Genomic DNA, 17,307 nt, shown 5'->3' on the forward strand with positions numbered 1-17,307 from the left:
ATTTTAAATATTATATGAATATAAATATTTAAACAAATAACAATTAATATACTAAAATTAAATTCTTGATAAATTAATTTCTAAAACGTAAACTGTCTCAAATATTTTTGGATTTATTTGGGTAAACTCTTAAAAAAATATATTTTTTGAGTGATTTTTTTTAAAAATCTTATAAAAAAGTAAAAGTAATTTTATGTTTGGATATATCATGTAAAAATTTTTTTTTACCTATCAAATATATTTAGATATAACAATTTAAAAATATTTATTTATTTATTTATTATTTATGTGAAAAATATTATTTTTTTAAAAAAATGTAAATTATTGTAGCTTCTCAAAAAAATTATTTTTTATTTTTTTAATATTTTTTATTTTTATTGCTAAAAATTTATCAAACACACTAAAAAATAAAATATACTTTTTATTAAAAAAAATTTATCAACTTCATAACGTTCAAACAAACACCTTATATACAAACAATATCTATATTAGTAGTGACATATACATTAAATATTACAAAACTATTAAACATATTTTTTAGACTAATTTGTTAGTATTTTATTTTGACATTTTAAAAATTAAATTGGTAATTCACGCCAAAAATAGTGAACCTTTTGGAATAAGCTAAAATCGTGTTTGATGAAATCTATTATGAACTACTGATTTTTTTTTTGTGAAAAATGAAGATTTTGTTATGCATGTTAAGAAAGATAAAAATATCTCTATTGCATTAGTGAAAAAATTATACTTTTACAAAAGCTAAAGATGCAATTATATATAACCAAAAAAGAAAAAAAATTAGAATATTAACTATTTCCTCATATTTTTTATACAATTGTTACTTATTAGGGTCATATAATACCATTCTTACTAGCCACAGTCATATATAATGTATTAGTAATACTCATATATTAATAACCTCTCTTACATTGAGAGTGTACAAATTATATTTTTTTAGTTTATTACATATTTTTCTAAAATGACTTAGTGAAAGTGTCTTTATAAAGATATGAACAAGTTATTTTCTTGATGAAATTGACATGAATTTTAGAAACCGTCTTAAATTTTCTCTCTAACATTGTGACAATCAATCTCAATGTATTTCGTCCTTTCACGAAACACTAGGTTAACTGTAATATATCTAATAGATTAGTTGTCACAAATTAGTGTTATAGGACCGATAGCTTGATTTTAAAGTCATTCAACATATACATAAGTCAAACTCCTTCAAAAATTATAAAAGTCATTGATCAATACTCTGCCTCCGAAGATGATCGAGCAACTATTTGTTGTTTTATACTTTTTCATGACACCAAAAATCTTTCAAAAAGAAGCAATATCCGAACACTGATATTCGGATATTCGGACATTACTCCAATCAAAATCTAAGAAACCACGAATTCGAAGTGGCAAGTCACGAACAGACTCAAAAAATATTTTTTTTTTCAGAGCTTTTTTCAAACACTTCAATACATATAAAGCTGCTTTGAAGTGCTCATTCATGGAACAATTTAAAATTTGACTTAACTTAGTAACAGCAAAAATTATGTCAAACTTGATATTAGTGAGGTATGTCAACTTTTTAGTGAGTTTTCTATATAACTTAACATCATTTAATAATGTTTCTGATGACTTTAAAAAATGAATTGAATAATTCGTATATGTATTAGCTAATTTTAAATCTAATAAACTATACTCTTTCATTTATGTTTGAAAATTTGGATTTTTTTATGGTAAAAAATGGAAGACAAGAAAGAAGGAATAGCGAGTCATCGGTACTGTCACTAGGGTTTACTAGTGTATGTCACCCACGGCACTATAGAAAAAGATAGATATTTAAAACGGTTAAATTTTTTTAGATGTGAGATGAATGATATATTTTTTATTTTTTATGATATTTTTTAAGTTGATAGATTAATCGATAGATTAAAGACTGATTTATCGTTAATCAAAATTCTATTTAAGAATTTATTGTTGACTAATAAATTATTACATATATAAAATAAAAAATTAAAAATGGATGATATATTTTAACATGATAATTTTGAGTGTTTTTTAAAACAGTAAAAAATATAGAAATCATTGAGTTTGTTTTCTATATCTCAAATTTTTTAAAGGTCTAATTTCAAAACCAATTTTGTATCTTAAAAATTACAAGATTCGATTTCTGTATCCCAAATTAAACAAAGCCATATTTAAAATTAATACCCAACAATCTATAATAAAAAATACCATTTTTGACCCAATATAAAAAATAAAAAATTATTCAAACCTTAGTTTTCTTCCTTTACTCTTTCAGTGTAAATTTAGCATTCAATTAACAAATAACGACCACTACTGGCATCGGCTTCAAGAACCTTAAACTATTATTATAGAGACTCTGTTACAGTGTTACCTAACTTTAAAGGCATTCATATATCCGACCGAAAAAAGAAACAGAAAAAAAGCTACTACGTCTATAAATTCTTTGATGGAAATAAATTAACAATCCGAAATGTGGTCCACAGTCTACGATTTACCCTCCACATTCCACCTAACAAAATTGGCGTTGTTTTCAAAATTATTATGGTCACCATATTCACCATTCGCCAAGAACACAGTCTATTCGAGTATCAATTTTTTCGTGGCATTATTATGCCATTGTAGATAAGTTCATTTCAAAAGAGAAACATTGCAACAACAGAATATATTTGAATTTTGAGATGATATTAATTTCAATTGACCATGCAATAAATTTCTTAGCTAACTCAAATGGTAGTCTTTCCATATTCAATTAAGAGGTTGTAGGTTCGAGTCTCTTATCTTTGGTAAAAAAAAAATTGTTTTTTAGCTAAGAAAATTAATTTTTTTCATATCAAAATAATTATTAATGAAACATTTTTTTTAAAAATATATAATAAAAATTTTAATTAAATATTTTTAAAAATTTGTAAAAATATTTTATTAATTTTAATACTTTTTACGAAAAAAATTTAATTATAAAATTAAAAATAATATTAAATTTTAATTAAAATATTATAAAAATTTAATTATAAATTTAATAAAATCATTGAGACTAAGAGTATAATTATTTAACTTAGTAAAATTAATTTTTTTTAATATCTTTTTTATAAAAAAAATCAAATACTACATCACTTCTATTATTCGAGATTGAAACTTGGAAGCTCAAGTACATGACACGCGGCGAGTTCCACTTGATCTGTTCCCACATGGCACTTCCCTTCCTTTTCAATTTCAACAACCACACTCCACTCTCTCACTCTAAACTCTCTTTAATTGGACACCGTCACAAGTGATTATTACTTTGGTTACGACTTGATTTGGTAAAATATTTTAAAAAAATATTTATATTTTTTAAAATTATAAATTTTTTATTTTATGTTTAATAAATTAAAAAAATTGTATGTTTATATTTGTAATTTTTAAAAAAATAAAGTATTCTTAAAAATAATTAAAGTAGAATTTTTTAAAATTAAGTTTATATTTTTTAAAATCTAAAAGTCTAATATAATCTCATATATTAACTAATTTTTAAATTTAACGTTTAAATTTATGTTTTTTATAATATTTTTAAATTTTAAAAATTAATTTTGTCAAACGTAATTATTACTACTTGTATTTATTAAAAATTATTTTTAATTTAATTTACCAAATATAAATGCTACATTTTTTAAAAATATATTTTTGAGAAAAAGAGAATTGATCCCTGACTTTTTGGTTTGTGGACATTTAAGTTTTTGTAGATTTAAAAATATATTTAAGTTCCTGACCTCTTTAAAATCTAGACATATCGATTCCCGTGTTTAATTTGTCAACCAGGTCAGATTTTTCTGACAGACAGACCTAAGTGAATATGAGGGATCGATAAGTCCAGATTTTGAAAAGGTCAATGACTTAAATGAACATGAGGGATCGATAAGTCCAGATTTTGAAAAGGTCAATGATTTAAATGTATTTTCAAATTATCGAGTACCTAAATATTTGCGAATCAAAAAGTCAATGACATATTTGTCCTTTTTCCTATATTTTCTAAAAGTTAGCTTTTATAAGCTATTTTTAAAAAGTAAAAGTTTTATCAAATTAAGCTGAATATTTTTTGTTAATTAAAATTTAATTTAGATAAATAATTTAATTAATTTTATTTTTGAAAAAATAGATTATAAATCATCCAAATTCCAAACTGATCCTAAGTCCAACCAAAATGATCTAATATTAACAAAATTTAATTATGCATAGTATTATTCCAAGTTTTTGTTTAATTTAGTTTAACTTTAATTCATAAAAAAATTTAAATATATAGCACTACTAGTCTACTCTTATACTTTATACAAATAAAAATACATAAAATTAAGGTTTAGTTAGTTTATCTTACTTTAAAATTTAAAATTTAAAATTTAAAATTTAAAATAAATAAAATAATTTTTTAAAAAAATTGAGTGAAGAATTGGTTTACTAATATTATTCGTAATCAAATAAATAAATAATTTGGGTACTATAGAAAAAGACTTGTTGATAATAAAAAAACAAATTCTCCTTTCATATACTGTAATCAAAATTGATGTAAATTAAAAATGAAATAATAAAAAGAGAACAAAATCCTTTTTTCCAGCTCAACAAAAAAAATCTGAGTGTTCTCTCTACTTATTTAAACTTACCCACCCAACTCTCTCACCTTCACAAACTCCATTCCAAATTCCAAAACTTCCAACTCTTCTATCTATCTTCTCACACTTTCCTCTCCATCGCAAAAATGGCATCACACTCACCAACTCGTTTCCGTTTCTCTCTCATTGTTCTCTGTGCAGTCTTCATCTTGGGAGCTAACGGAGCCTCACCGTCCCACTCGCACAACGCTGCCCCAGCCCCCGCCGTGGATTGCTCCTCCCTGGTTCTAACCATGGCGGATTGCTTGTCCTTCGTCACCAATGGCAGCACCACCACCAAGCCGGAAGGTAACTGCTGCTCCGGGCTCAAATCGGTTCTGAAAACGGCGCCTCAGTGTCTGTGTGAAGCCTTCAAGAGCAGCGCTCAGTTCGGCGTCGTTCTCAATGTCACCAAGGCCCTCGCTCTCCCCGCTGCATGCAAAGTCTCCGCCCCTTCCGCTTCCAACTGTGGATGTCAGTCAAATTATAACTTCCTTCTTCCTGTTTTCCAATCTTCTCTCAGATAAAGTTTTCATTTTTATGTGACTTTTTTTGTTTATTTTTTGCAGTGTCTGAAACACCTGCCGCCGCTCCTGGTATGTTTCTTTCTCACTTATAATCGATTTTTAATTTTTAGATTCTTAGTAGTATTTTATGAAATATGGATTTGTGGGATTTAATTGAAATTTGATTCGATTTGTAAACTGAAAACAAGTTTGGGAGGGGTCACATGCTTAGACATATATAAGAGGAGCCATACCTGATTTTGTAGTTTTGTTGTTTTGTTATTGTTAATTTTTCACGGACTGTGGATAATGGAAAATTAAACATGATAGTTTTTTTTTTTTTCATTCTATATGCTCTACATGCGTTCTGATTTTTGGGTACCTAATACAATTGGAACTATCTACCAATTAAAAACAGAGAGAGAGACAGAGAGATAAATTGTTAATAATTTACAGAGTCGTAGGACATTCAGGGCTTTGTCTATGATTTTCTTGCTGTTTTCTTTTTCATTTGACTATGGTGAAGAATCCGGAATGTAATTTTGTATATATTATAGTTTGCAGAAAACATGAATGAAAAATGTCGGTGATCTTCTAGGCACACAAGAGATGTTACATTTTTTATATCAGAAGCTGTAACTCATTCTATTATAATCTTATGCATGTTGAGTAAATTAAATATGGTTTTCATTCTGAGGTTTGGAGTTGGGACATTCTTGGTGTTTCTAAGTTGTGTTTGTTATTTTTGTTTTATCTCTTTGTAGGGCTCTCTCCACAATCTCCTGCAGTATCTCCATCATCTGGTTCTTCTGCAGCTCCAGCTAGTTCAACCCTCACTCCAAGTGAGACATCATCTCCAACACCAGCACCATCAGCTGGAAGCTCAGCATCATCACTCTTCCCAATTTCAGCTGGATCCTTGTTTCTTTGCATCTTGCTAGCAGCATTCTCAGGCTTTTAAGCTTCCCATATAATAAGATTTCCATTCTGAGAGTAGAGAGATGATGATGACATGAGGCCATGAGGGACTATTTTTATGTTACATATTTGATGTTCTATTCTACCATCGGAGGTTTTCTAATTCTGTGTGACTTAAGAGTAGATATAATTCATTCTGGGAGTGACTTGAGCCTATGACCTTGTTTTGAGGTTGTATTGTACTCTCTTTTTATATATATAAATTTATTTATCATAATGAGTAGTCATAGTATTATCATTGCTGTATATGTTGGTTGTAATTTACTAATTATTATTTAAATGGGTGTGAATTGGTTTTATTGTGATGGTGACAAATGCATATCTGCACATGTGCCCAAGTCAATGAGGGAAGACAAGTTATGGTCTTCATGACATGCTGGCTCCTAAACATAGTGCAATCCATTTACGAACATGACAAACAAAATTAATATAAATTTGACTTCAGATGAACTCTACCAGTTAATTTATATAGAACCTTACATTGTTTGATCTAATTTAACACTAGATGCTGGTTAGTAACTTCATTGTGACCAAATTATTGTTACCCCGTAAAACTGTTCTTTACCATAAACCATACACAATGTTCTCGGGTGGCCCTATATACTTTTCGGCGCATGCTAAAAAATGCAGCTAATGCAAACCAGAATTGGTGGGGGCAAGTGGCATCATCTTGTAGCCAAGCATGCACCATCATGAATCCATAAACAAATTTTCAGTTATTAAATAATGAAAAGCATCAACAACAACGACATAGGGGTATTGATTTCTTCTTGATCTCTTATTGAACTTTACATAAAGAAGCTCTCCCAATAACAAAGTCACAACTATAGTCCTTTTCCCCCCAACTACTGTTATATCATACATGTTATGGCATATTGTGACAATTGGCTTCGTGTCTTCCACACTTTCTGCTACCCCTTTTTCTTTCTTTCTAGGCCAACAATATGGGGTACCCTTTCTTTTTATGATATTAGGTCATTCATGGCATCTATAAGATGCTGCTCCAAAGGGCCACTGGACCTTAATTTTATCATATTCTAGATTTGGTATAAGTTCCCCATGTGCTTTGCTATGTACTCTTTGTTTGACAATTATATCATTTTGGAAAAAAACTTATCATCACTATTGAGAAAGAAAAAAAAGACAGTAGCTATTCTCTAATACTAGTATTTATGCTCGTAGAATAAATTCACTCTATCCCTATATAATTAGATATATACTCTTCAAACCAATTTTTAAGCAGTTCACTGGTCAATTCATGCAATTTTACTCAAGCTATTGGGTAAGGTATGGAGTCAATTTAAATAAAATTTACATCTTATTTAATAGCAGATAAAATTTAAGCTGACTTAATATCTCATATCTTATATATACTTGTAACGTTTTTTCTTGTTTAAATTGTAGTATGCAACTCTAATTGAAATAAACGATGGAGGAGTGAGTGGTGAGAGTTGGGTGGAGTGTCCGAGGGTAGAATAGGGTGAGGCTTTCCTGATTAAAGAGATTACGGGGGAGAGTGCGGGAGGACTGCATCAAGTGATAAGGAGGAGTTCCAACAGGGTAGTTTTAGGGTGGCTCCGAAGGTTTCATTCCGTGAATAGGTGGTCGGTTCCTCTAAATTCTTGGAGCTCACTAGGATTGATGCCTTAGATGGGGATTCAATAGCGATTGTCACGGGAAAACAAGGTGACCCAAAGCCTCCAAAGGTCAGGTTTTCTAAAGAGGCTAGAAACGCTCTATCTAAACCCTACAAGGAGGCCATCGTGATTAAGGTCCTTGGGAAGCATTTCAGTGATATGGCTTTAGTGCATAAACTGAAAGGTGTATAGAGACTTAAAGGAGGCTATGAATTCTTGGATGTTGTTTTCGACTTCTTAGTCAAATTTGATCTTAAGGAGGACAAGGAGAATATGTTATTAGGGGATCCATGGATGATGTTAGGGCATTACATTGCGGTCAAGCCATGGACTCTGAATTTTGAACCATGTGAGGCATCATTTGGGGACACAATGATTTGGATACGGAATTGCAGGGTTGAGCATATGATATTATCATGAAAAGGCCATGATGCGGATTGCTTTGGCTATAGGCAAACCCGTCAAAGTGGATCTCGCAACCAAGTGGGCAGAGAGAGGCAAATTTGTTAGGGCTTGTCTACAAGTAAATCTGGAATTGCCAGTTGTTCGGCGAGTGGTTGTCGACGACTTTGAATATAGTATGGAGTATAAATGTATGCCATTGATATGTGAGAAGTGTAATTGTTTCGAGCATATAGCAGGAGAATGTAGCACACCCATAGTTCCTTTAGTGGTTGTGGATGTACAAGCAGGACCAATTGTTCATGAGAGCCGTCCGATGAACTAGAATCAGCAAATTTTTAAAGTTGGAATTGCATTAATACCGCGACAGTAGCAGATTCTACAGAAAAGATGCAGGCAACTATATTGCACGGAAAAGCAAAAGTGAAAGAGCCGTTGGACAGAGAAGGGGGCTGGACCAAAGTTGGTGGAAGGGATAGAAGAAAATTGGGCTAGAAAGTTAAGGACCAAGCGGTAGCTAAAGACTTGACCCCCCTTTTTGGATACCAGTTGGGCCGGGTGGATGGCCTGAAAGAGGGGAGAGAGACTCACGAGAAGGCTGGGTTGAATAGCAGGTTGCCTTCCTTTTCTCACCAAACTCCATCGAAATCAAGGAGAAAGCTCAACGGCGTGTCTGCAGCTGGGTCTTCAACTACCCCTACGCTCAATAATGGCCACAAGACATGCAAATCGGCATCGTTGCGAAACATGCCCGTGCACCAAGACAATGACGGTGTGCTGAAACAACAACAGCATGATAACACGCTGACGATAGCTTCTATTGCAGTGGGGAGCGTTCCTGAGCAGTCATTTGTGCCAGAAAGGCAAGGAACACAAGAGGTTACTAGTCCTTCATTGGTTCATTAAGGGTCCGCCGCTGAGGTTGGTTCCATTTACGCCCATTTATTTTATGGATCGTTTAGATATGAATTTCATATCTTGGAACATTAGAGGGGGCTTCTAACAAAATGGTTCGAGTGCATTGCAAAGAGTTAGTTTGTAAATTTAGTCCAACTTTTTTTATTGGTGGACTAGAGATTTCTTTGAAGCTTCTTTGATTCGCTTTGGCTTTTCGAAGATTACTATTCATCTTATTATGGCTTGTGTGACATCATCTTCTTTGTCTATTTTGTAAAACGATGATAAACTCCAGAGCTTTAACCCCCCAGAAAAGTTTGAGACAAGGGAATTCCATGTCTCCTTATCTCTTTGGGCTTTGTATGGAGTGTCTTGATTGTTTTATTACCCATCGAGTTTTTCAAAACTTGTGGATATCGGTGCAGATTTCATACATGGCCCAAAAATATCCCATTTGATATTTACTGATGATCTACTGCTGCTCTGTAAAGCTACGAAAATTTAGGTAGAGGAAGTTATGAAGTGCATAGACTTATTCTCCAAAGCATCAAGCTTGCGGGTGAATCTTAGTAAATCTAGGGGTTCAATGTTCAAAGAATATTTCTGTGAGAAGGAAGGAGATGCTCTTGGGAGTCTCTAGTATTTGTTTTTGTGAGGACTTTGAAAAATACCTATGGTTAATATTGGGCATGAAAGATCTTCTAAGAGGACGGCTCAAAAAGTTATTGAGAAAATTCAAAACAAGCTTGCTAGTTAGAAGGAGTGTCTCCCGAATAAGGCAAGAAGGCTTTGTTTGGTTAAGTCGATAATGACTTCTATTCTGGTCTACAACCTGCAGGTTATTCTCCTTTCGACATATGCATGTGAAAAGATTGATTCACTTATGCGACAGTTCTTATGGAGAGGCCATAATGATGGGAAAGGTTGCCATTGGTTAAGTGAAAAGTAGCTATTACTCCCAAAAAGGTGGGTGATTTGGGTGTAAGAGATATATGTTGTGCTAATCTGACACTTCTTAGCAAGTTGGTTTGGGACTGCTTCAATAATAGAAAAAAATTGTGGGTGCAGATTGTGATGCAAAAATATTTCCAAAATTTTTGAAGTGTTTTACTGGTAGTCATGGGTAGAATGTGTCGGCCACTTAGAAGAATATTCTTAAAACATATGAGGCTATTAAAGATGGGTTTAGGTAGAATGTAGAGGATGTACAGCAATTCGTGTGGTATGATGAATTGACCCCATTTGAAAGACTTTGTTATCTTGTTCCCTATGTTCACATATCTGAGTTGGAATTCGTAGTAGTTGATTTTCAGCATGATGGATCTTGGGTGGTAGATATGTTCGCTACGACAATTTCTCTTACATTTAAGCAATTCATTTGTGACTTTTCCTATCCAAATTTGGTGGACCTAGATTCAGGGTGGAGTTGGTGGTCTGCAAGAGCAAAATGGTATAGTGCAAGAGAAGATTATAGGTGATTGTCGAAGCATAAAATGAATTGGAATGGAAATAGTGATTGGAGCTGGTTTTGGCATTTAAATCTTTCGGAGAAGATCAAATTCACTATGTGGCTTGGGTTTCATAACGCTCTCCCGACGAAGGTTTTTCGATTTAGGCGGCATCTAGTTAGTTCGGATTTGTGCCAGAGATGCAATGCGGCTCAGGAGACAATTGAATATTGCCTACGGGACTGTGTTAAATCCAGAAAATTTTGGCAAATGTTAGACCCTCGTTTTATTGACTCATTTGAAGGCACCTCCATTGAGGCTTGGTTTAGAAATGCCGTGCCTGGTAATGAGGTTCTTTTTGGGGGCAGAGTGTGGTGGTTGTGGAGACATAGGTGTAATGATGTTCTTAATGTTGGGAATATTTGGATAGATCACAAGGTGGTTGTCCTTATCAGAAGCACGGTCATGGACCTGAGATTTTATATGCACTGGTGTTCTTCTTTCAGCACCTTCAAGAATCATTGGTGTTTAGAACTCCGTGTAGATAATAGTTTTAAAGTTTATTGTGATGTAAGTTTATTCCGTGATTTGAGTTTGGCTTATTTTGGTTGTATTATTAGAGACTTTAATTGGAATTAGATCTTCTGGTAGTTCTCTTCCGTAGTCTATCAACATATGTAAGTTTTTTGCAGTTTGGAGGAAGTTTGTCTTAGTCTGAGACTAAAATTTGAGAAACATTATATGTGAAAGGATCATTTGGACGTTTTACACCTTTTTCTTGACTCTGGTGATAGATACACGTCTGAAGTTATTAATTTTGTTCACAAAATTCAAAAGCTTTTATCAAAACCTTAGTATATTCAAGTCGATTGAATAGATAAAAAAACAAATAAAATGATAAATTGGATGATTAGATATGAAACAAGAAGTAATTTTAATTATATAATTTAGTCAAAATTAAGTGATATTTTTCAATAAATCATCAAGTCTAATTTAAAATAGGTATTTGTTTCCTTTTATTTTGACACTGAAAAAGATTGCAATATGCAATAACTTTGTATGTATCCAATAAAACTCAAATAAAATAATTTTCATATCAATCTTATCATAGTTAGTCCTATCAATTATGGGAAATAAACCTAGCATGTAAGATATGCAGATCTCCTTACACATGTTCAAGAGAATCTCAACCTCTCTTGGAGGAAAATATGAGTACATATTTTAAAAGCTTTTCAAGAAGTGATTAGGTGGGAATTTGTTCCAAAGTTGAAAAAAATATTAAATTATGAGTAAAATATCTTTTTTTGTTCCTAACGTTTAAGTTGTCCTTAATGTTTCAATCGTCCTATTTAAATTTTTAACGTTTCAAAATTGACTCAATGTTATCCTACCGTTAGAAATCCGTTAACAGAATTGACGGTGGGACAAAATTGAGACGATTTTGAAACGTTAGGGACTTAAATAGGACGAAAACGTTAGGGACAAAAACAATATATAAAATAAATTTTAATTTAATTTTATCTTTTAATAATATTAATTTTTTACTGTACATAGTATTCAATTATTTTTTAATTACATCTAAATAAATTACACTTAATCACATTATTTTTATTTTAAATAAATTTATTTTTTATAATTTTAAAGAATTGATACATTAGAGACAAAAGGTATAATTTATATTTTATTGTATATATATTATTTTTTCAGCAAGTTTATATACTAGTCATTTTACAAATATTTCATGATAACTAAAAATCTTTAAGAGTAAAATTATAAAAAATATTAATTTATTTAAAATAAAAGTAATATGATTAAGTGTAATTTACTTATATATGATTAAAAAATAATTGAATACTATGTATAGTAAAAAATTGATATTATTGAATGATAAAATTAAAATTTATTTCTATGTATCATTTTTATCCTCAATGTTTTTGTCCTATTTAAGTCCCTAATGTTTCAAAATCGTCTCAATTTTATCCCGCCATCAATTCTGTTAACGGATCCCTAACAGCAGGACAACATTGAATCAGTTTTGAAACGTTAAAGACTTAAATAGGACGATTGAAACGTTAGGGACAACTTTAAAACTTACCCCAAACGTTGGGGACAAAAACGATACTTTACTCTTAAATTATATTCGAAAATATTAAAGTTAGATATTATAAAAAAATTTGTTTGTTTAAGACAAATAATTGAAAATTGCTTTTAATATTTTCAAAAATAAATTACAAGTATGTTTGTTTGTGATATATATTTCTAGGGGTGGACCGTTAACTTCTAAAATATTCTCAAAATAATAAAAAGAAAAAACTTTATGATAATTCACATAACAATTAAATAATATAATAATAACTTTATATGCTAATATTTATTCTTTTATCATGGAGATATCAATTATCTACTTTTTAAGATAATAAAAATTTTAATTTTAACAATAATATATTATTATTATAGAAAATTCTGAATTAAATTTGTTTGAAACAAAGCACATTCAAAAACAAAACTGAAAGCCTAAGAAACTGACATGTTTTGAGGAAGAGTGTAAAACAAAACTCAAAGCCATGATAACGGAGCATTGAAATATGCTAAAACTGTCAAATCTAACAATGCATAAGTTTCCAAGAAAAGAATATTAGATATATTTTCGGCAACTTTTGTCTTTTCCACTGTTCTTTTCTGATAAAATATCAACAGATATTTACATTCCCTGCTTGTTTTGTTTGTTTAATTTTAATATACTTTTTAGGTCATCCTTTATATACTTCAAATTAAAGAGTACATATTAATCAACCATGTCAAGTACTTGTATTATCGCATAAATACATACAACAGAACTAGCTACTAATTAATCTCCCGAGCTACATACACAATACACATATGCCTCTCTTTTTTTTTCATGTGACGGCAAAATTTATTGAACCCATTGGGCCGACTGGCCAAGTCCACTACAAAATGCAAACTAAACTGATATTTTGAGCCTGTAAAAAAACTGCTAAATTCGTGGATTTTAGTTAGACGAGTCGGTCTGCTAGGCCCAACTATATTGATATTGAGAATTTAAAATAAATAAATAAATTATATTATAATTTTGACTATTATCATTTATTTATATTTGAATTGTGATTAATTTTTATTTATTATTTTTTATTAGATTAATTTTAATTAATTTTACTTTAATTGATTCATTTGGTATTAATTTTCTATGTTTCAACTACTACAAGTGAGAGATATTTTTCAACTATATGAATGTTGTGAAAAATAACTCAGAAAAAAAATGAAAGACGAATTTCTTACTAATTGTCTTTTAATTATATTGAAAATAAAATTGTTAAAAAATTTAACACAGATTCTATTAACGATGAATTTTATGATACGAAGAATCGATCACTTCGTTAATAAAAAGTACATACATATCTTTTGTATTTTAAAAAGTATATTTTTGTAATACATTTTACATTATATAATTTTTTGCATAATTTTTTAATATTATATATGTTATTGACCCATGATAATATTTCTGGATCCGTCCCTGCACTACATTCGTTCTCCATTAATGACACACTGATATGAGTTAATGATGTGAATCTTTAGTGACACGTGTAACGGTATGATGACGGGTCGGTTAGTAACACGTGGCATGCTGACATAGATAGTTATGTCATATGTTACAATGCAATTTTACCACATGATAAATTATGTCACGTGTTGCAATATTATTGATTCACATGTCATTATCAAATAGCTCATTTTAAAAATTAAATGTTGTGCAGTAAATTAGTCATTTCATCAATTCTTTTTCTATTTTTTTTATAAATTCAAAATTTTTTATATCTTTGAGTACACAAATTTTAATTTTATTTTTTTACAAGTTATTTAAATACAAGTGCTCTTATAAAATATTTTTAAAATTTTAGTTTTAATTATACAAGTTTTTTTTCTATAATATTTTATTAAAAGAATTATATGAGATATTGATATTGACTTGATAAAAAATGTAAGTTAAAAGTATAATAATATTTTTTAATACAATTTTTTTAATATTTAACACCTTAATAAATATTTTTAAAATATTTGATAAGGTATTTTTTAACTAATATAAATTTATTATTTCCATCCATTTTAAGAATGTCCAATTCCCTATAAAGTTGGCTTCTTACTAAATTAATAAGATAGATATATATTGTCGTTTATATATTAATTTATTTTATCTATAATTTAATTCGGCGAATTTTTCATATATTATACCATTAATTAATATATACACTTATTGTAATCAACTAATCATGGTTTGAATAGTATTAAATCAGATACAAATAAACACAAGAGATAATAATAAAATTTTGAATTTAGCTAACATGCTCTAATGATACAAATTAAAATTATTAATTAAAAAAATATTATAAAAGATTATAAAAAAATATTGAGAATTTTTAATTTACAAAAGAATGAAAAAAAACTGATTAATGGACTAATTTGGTACACGACATTTAATTTTAAAGACTAAAATGAATTATTTGATGTAAAGTAAGGGAACTAATTTAGTGCATATGTAATGATGTGACATAATAGATGATACGTGAATAAATAATTTTGTGACACGTGACATAATTCAACACGTAACAAAATAATATTGTGACATATAGTATAATCATCTTCGTCAGCATATTATGTATCACTGATCGAAACGTCATCATACAATTACACGTAATCAAACTATAAAATGACACATGTTATTAAAAAATAAATCAAAAACTAATATAATACAATTTTTTTAATCTCAATATACAATTAAAATTTCAAAAACAATTATAACGTGGAACATCAATCTTAAGAACCATTTTATGAATTTTGTCACTTTACATATGATTATTGGTCCTTTTTTGACCTGCTGGCGGACTTTGCATAATTTCAAAACAAATTCATTGGGTTGTATTGGTCAAACATTTTCGGTGACCTTTATATTTTACTATTTGTTCATATCCACACAATAATCATGTGCTAGATCTAATACAATTTTTTTGTTAAAGGAATTTCTTTATGCAAACATGCACATGTATTATACTATGCCTTTTTTCTTAAACGTATATTATAAACTTAATTGTTATGCACTAATAGATCGTGGTCTAAACAAATTTTAAATTATTATTCTCTTAATTTAATACGTGTATTTATAAAGTTTATATTTGAGTTTCTTTTTGTAACAATAATAATAGATATGTCTTTGTATTGAATTTCTATCTTTTGTTTCAAGGTCTGTATTGTTTTTATAAAATTTGATTTCATATGAATGATAATAAATTAAAAAATGGAAAACTTTTTAAAATTTAATTGAAAATGTAGTCATAAAAATATTTGTTATCAAGTGTGATTTTTCAGTAGTACATAATTTAAGTGAGGAACAATGTTAGGGTCAATAATTTTTGTGATTTGTAACCATTAAATAGTCATCAATAATAATTTTAGTGATGTGAAATTGGTATGAAATTTCATTCAATGACTCACCTCTTTTTTTTTTTCTGATTACATACTGACCAGAATATAATAAAATTGCTAGCCTCTAGACTTTTTTATTAAGTGAGTTAATACTAATGCAATCCAATAAAAATAAAGGATAAGAGTACAAAACCGTTTAAGAATGAATCTTTCACGTAAAAAATGACTAAACACTCTTGACGCGTATAAAAGTGAAATGCAAGAAAGTCAACTAAATTTGTTGTTTTTAGTTATCATTTAACTATTAATATTTAAAAATATGAGATAAAATATATTATTAAATTATTATAAAAAAATATATTATTAAATTATTAGACTAAAAAAATTAAATTAATAATTAAATAATAACAAAAAATAACAACTAACAAATTATAACAAATGATATAATCTTTATATACTCACCTAAGAAAGAGTAATTTATAAATACATAGTTGCTTACCTGTTACACCATGACTAGTTCCACAACTAAACTTGTCATTTTCTTGGAATCTTCAACGTTTTGGTTGCACGCTTTGCATATGCAACTTGCACCATTATATTATTAATAAATTAACAGTAATTGAAGAAAGATCCAAGCACCTTCTTCACACACAGATGCATATATAAAACAGAACCATCCATTTTGTTCTTCAAGCAAGCTATAGTGATGGATGCTTTGTTGTTGAGCTCATTTCAGTGCCTTCCATGGCTCTCATCAACCAAGCAGCAAAGGCACTATTCTCATATGCATCTTTCATGCAGAGCCACAAAGGTGGAGTGTGAGAGCAACTTCTACAAGGTTCTGAGTGTTAGTCCAAAGAGTGCAACCATGGATGAGATCAAGAGAGCTTATAGATCCATGGCGCTTCAGTACCATCCAGATGTGTGCCATGATCCTTCCATGAAGGAGGAGTCTAATAGGATGTTTGTGCAGTTGAATGCTGCTTATGAGACCTTGTCCAACCCCATGCTTAGACAACAGTATGATAGTCAATTAGGTTTGAGTGTCAGCCATGATTATTCTGAAACTAGTTTGAGGAGCCTTTGGGAGGAGGAGCAACACCAAGTGGTTGTTGAATTGAAGACAAGGTCTCGGAGACGCATGGAGCAAAAGGCCAACAGAATGAGGGCACCAACCAGAAGAAAAGACAGGAACTGATGATCATCTTGAATTTTATTTGATTCTTTCATTAATTTTGATACATTTATTTAACTTGACTTGTATAGAGCAATGAATAAATCTGTTTTATTAGACTCTTATTGATTATTGCAGATCATATAAACCAATTTTGGTAAGTTAACCAGATTCGTTATTCTGTAA

At 29.7% G+C, this 17,307-nt stretch overlaps 2 protein-coding genes across 2 annotated transcripts; both read left to right on the top strand.

Annotated features, from left to right (window-relative positions):
* The first annotated feature begins 4,661 nt into the window (after positions 1-4,661).
* LOC107481756 (non-specific lipid transfer protein GPI-anchored 31) lies at positions 4,662-6,344 on the top strand. Its single transcript, XM_016102065.3, has 3 exons — positions 4,662-5,117; positions 5,213-5,239; positions 5,914-6,344. The coding sequence occupies exons 1-3, from the start codon at positions 4,751-4,753 to the stop codon at positions 6,108-6,110; spliced, it is 591 nt and encodes a 196-aa protein (XP_015957551.1). The 5' UTR covers positions 4,662-4,750; the 3' UTR covers positions 6,111-6,344.
* A 10,285-nt stretch (positions 6,345-16,629) lies between these two features.
* On the top strand, positions 16,630-17,246 carry LOC107481754 (chaperone protein dnaJ 20, chloroplastic). Its single transcript, XM_016102062.3, has one exon. The coding sequence runs from the start codon at positions 16,654-16,656 to the stop codon at positions 17,143-17,145; it is 492 nt and encodes a 163-aa protein (XP_015957548.1). The 5' UTR covers positions 16,630-16,653; the 3' UTR covers positions 17,146-17,246.
* The last annotated feature ends 61 nt before the right edge of the window (positions 17,247-17,307 follow it).

This window comes from Arachis duranensis, chromosome 3, assembly GCF_000817695.3.
Source record: "Arachis duranensis cultivar V14167 chromosome 3, aradu.V14167.gnm2.J7QH, whole genome shotgun sequence".
Lineage (NCBI taxonomy): Eukaryota > Viridiplantae > Streptophyta > Magnoliopsida > Fabales > Fabaceae > Arachis > Arachis duranensis.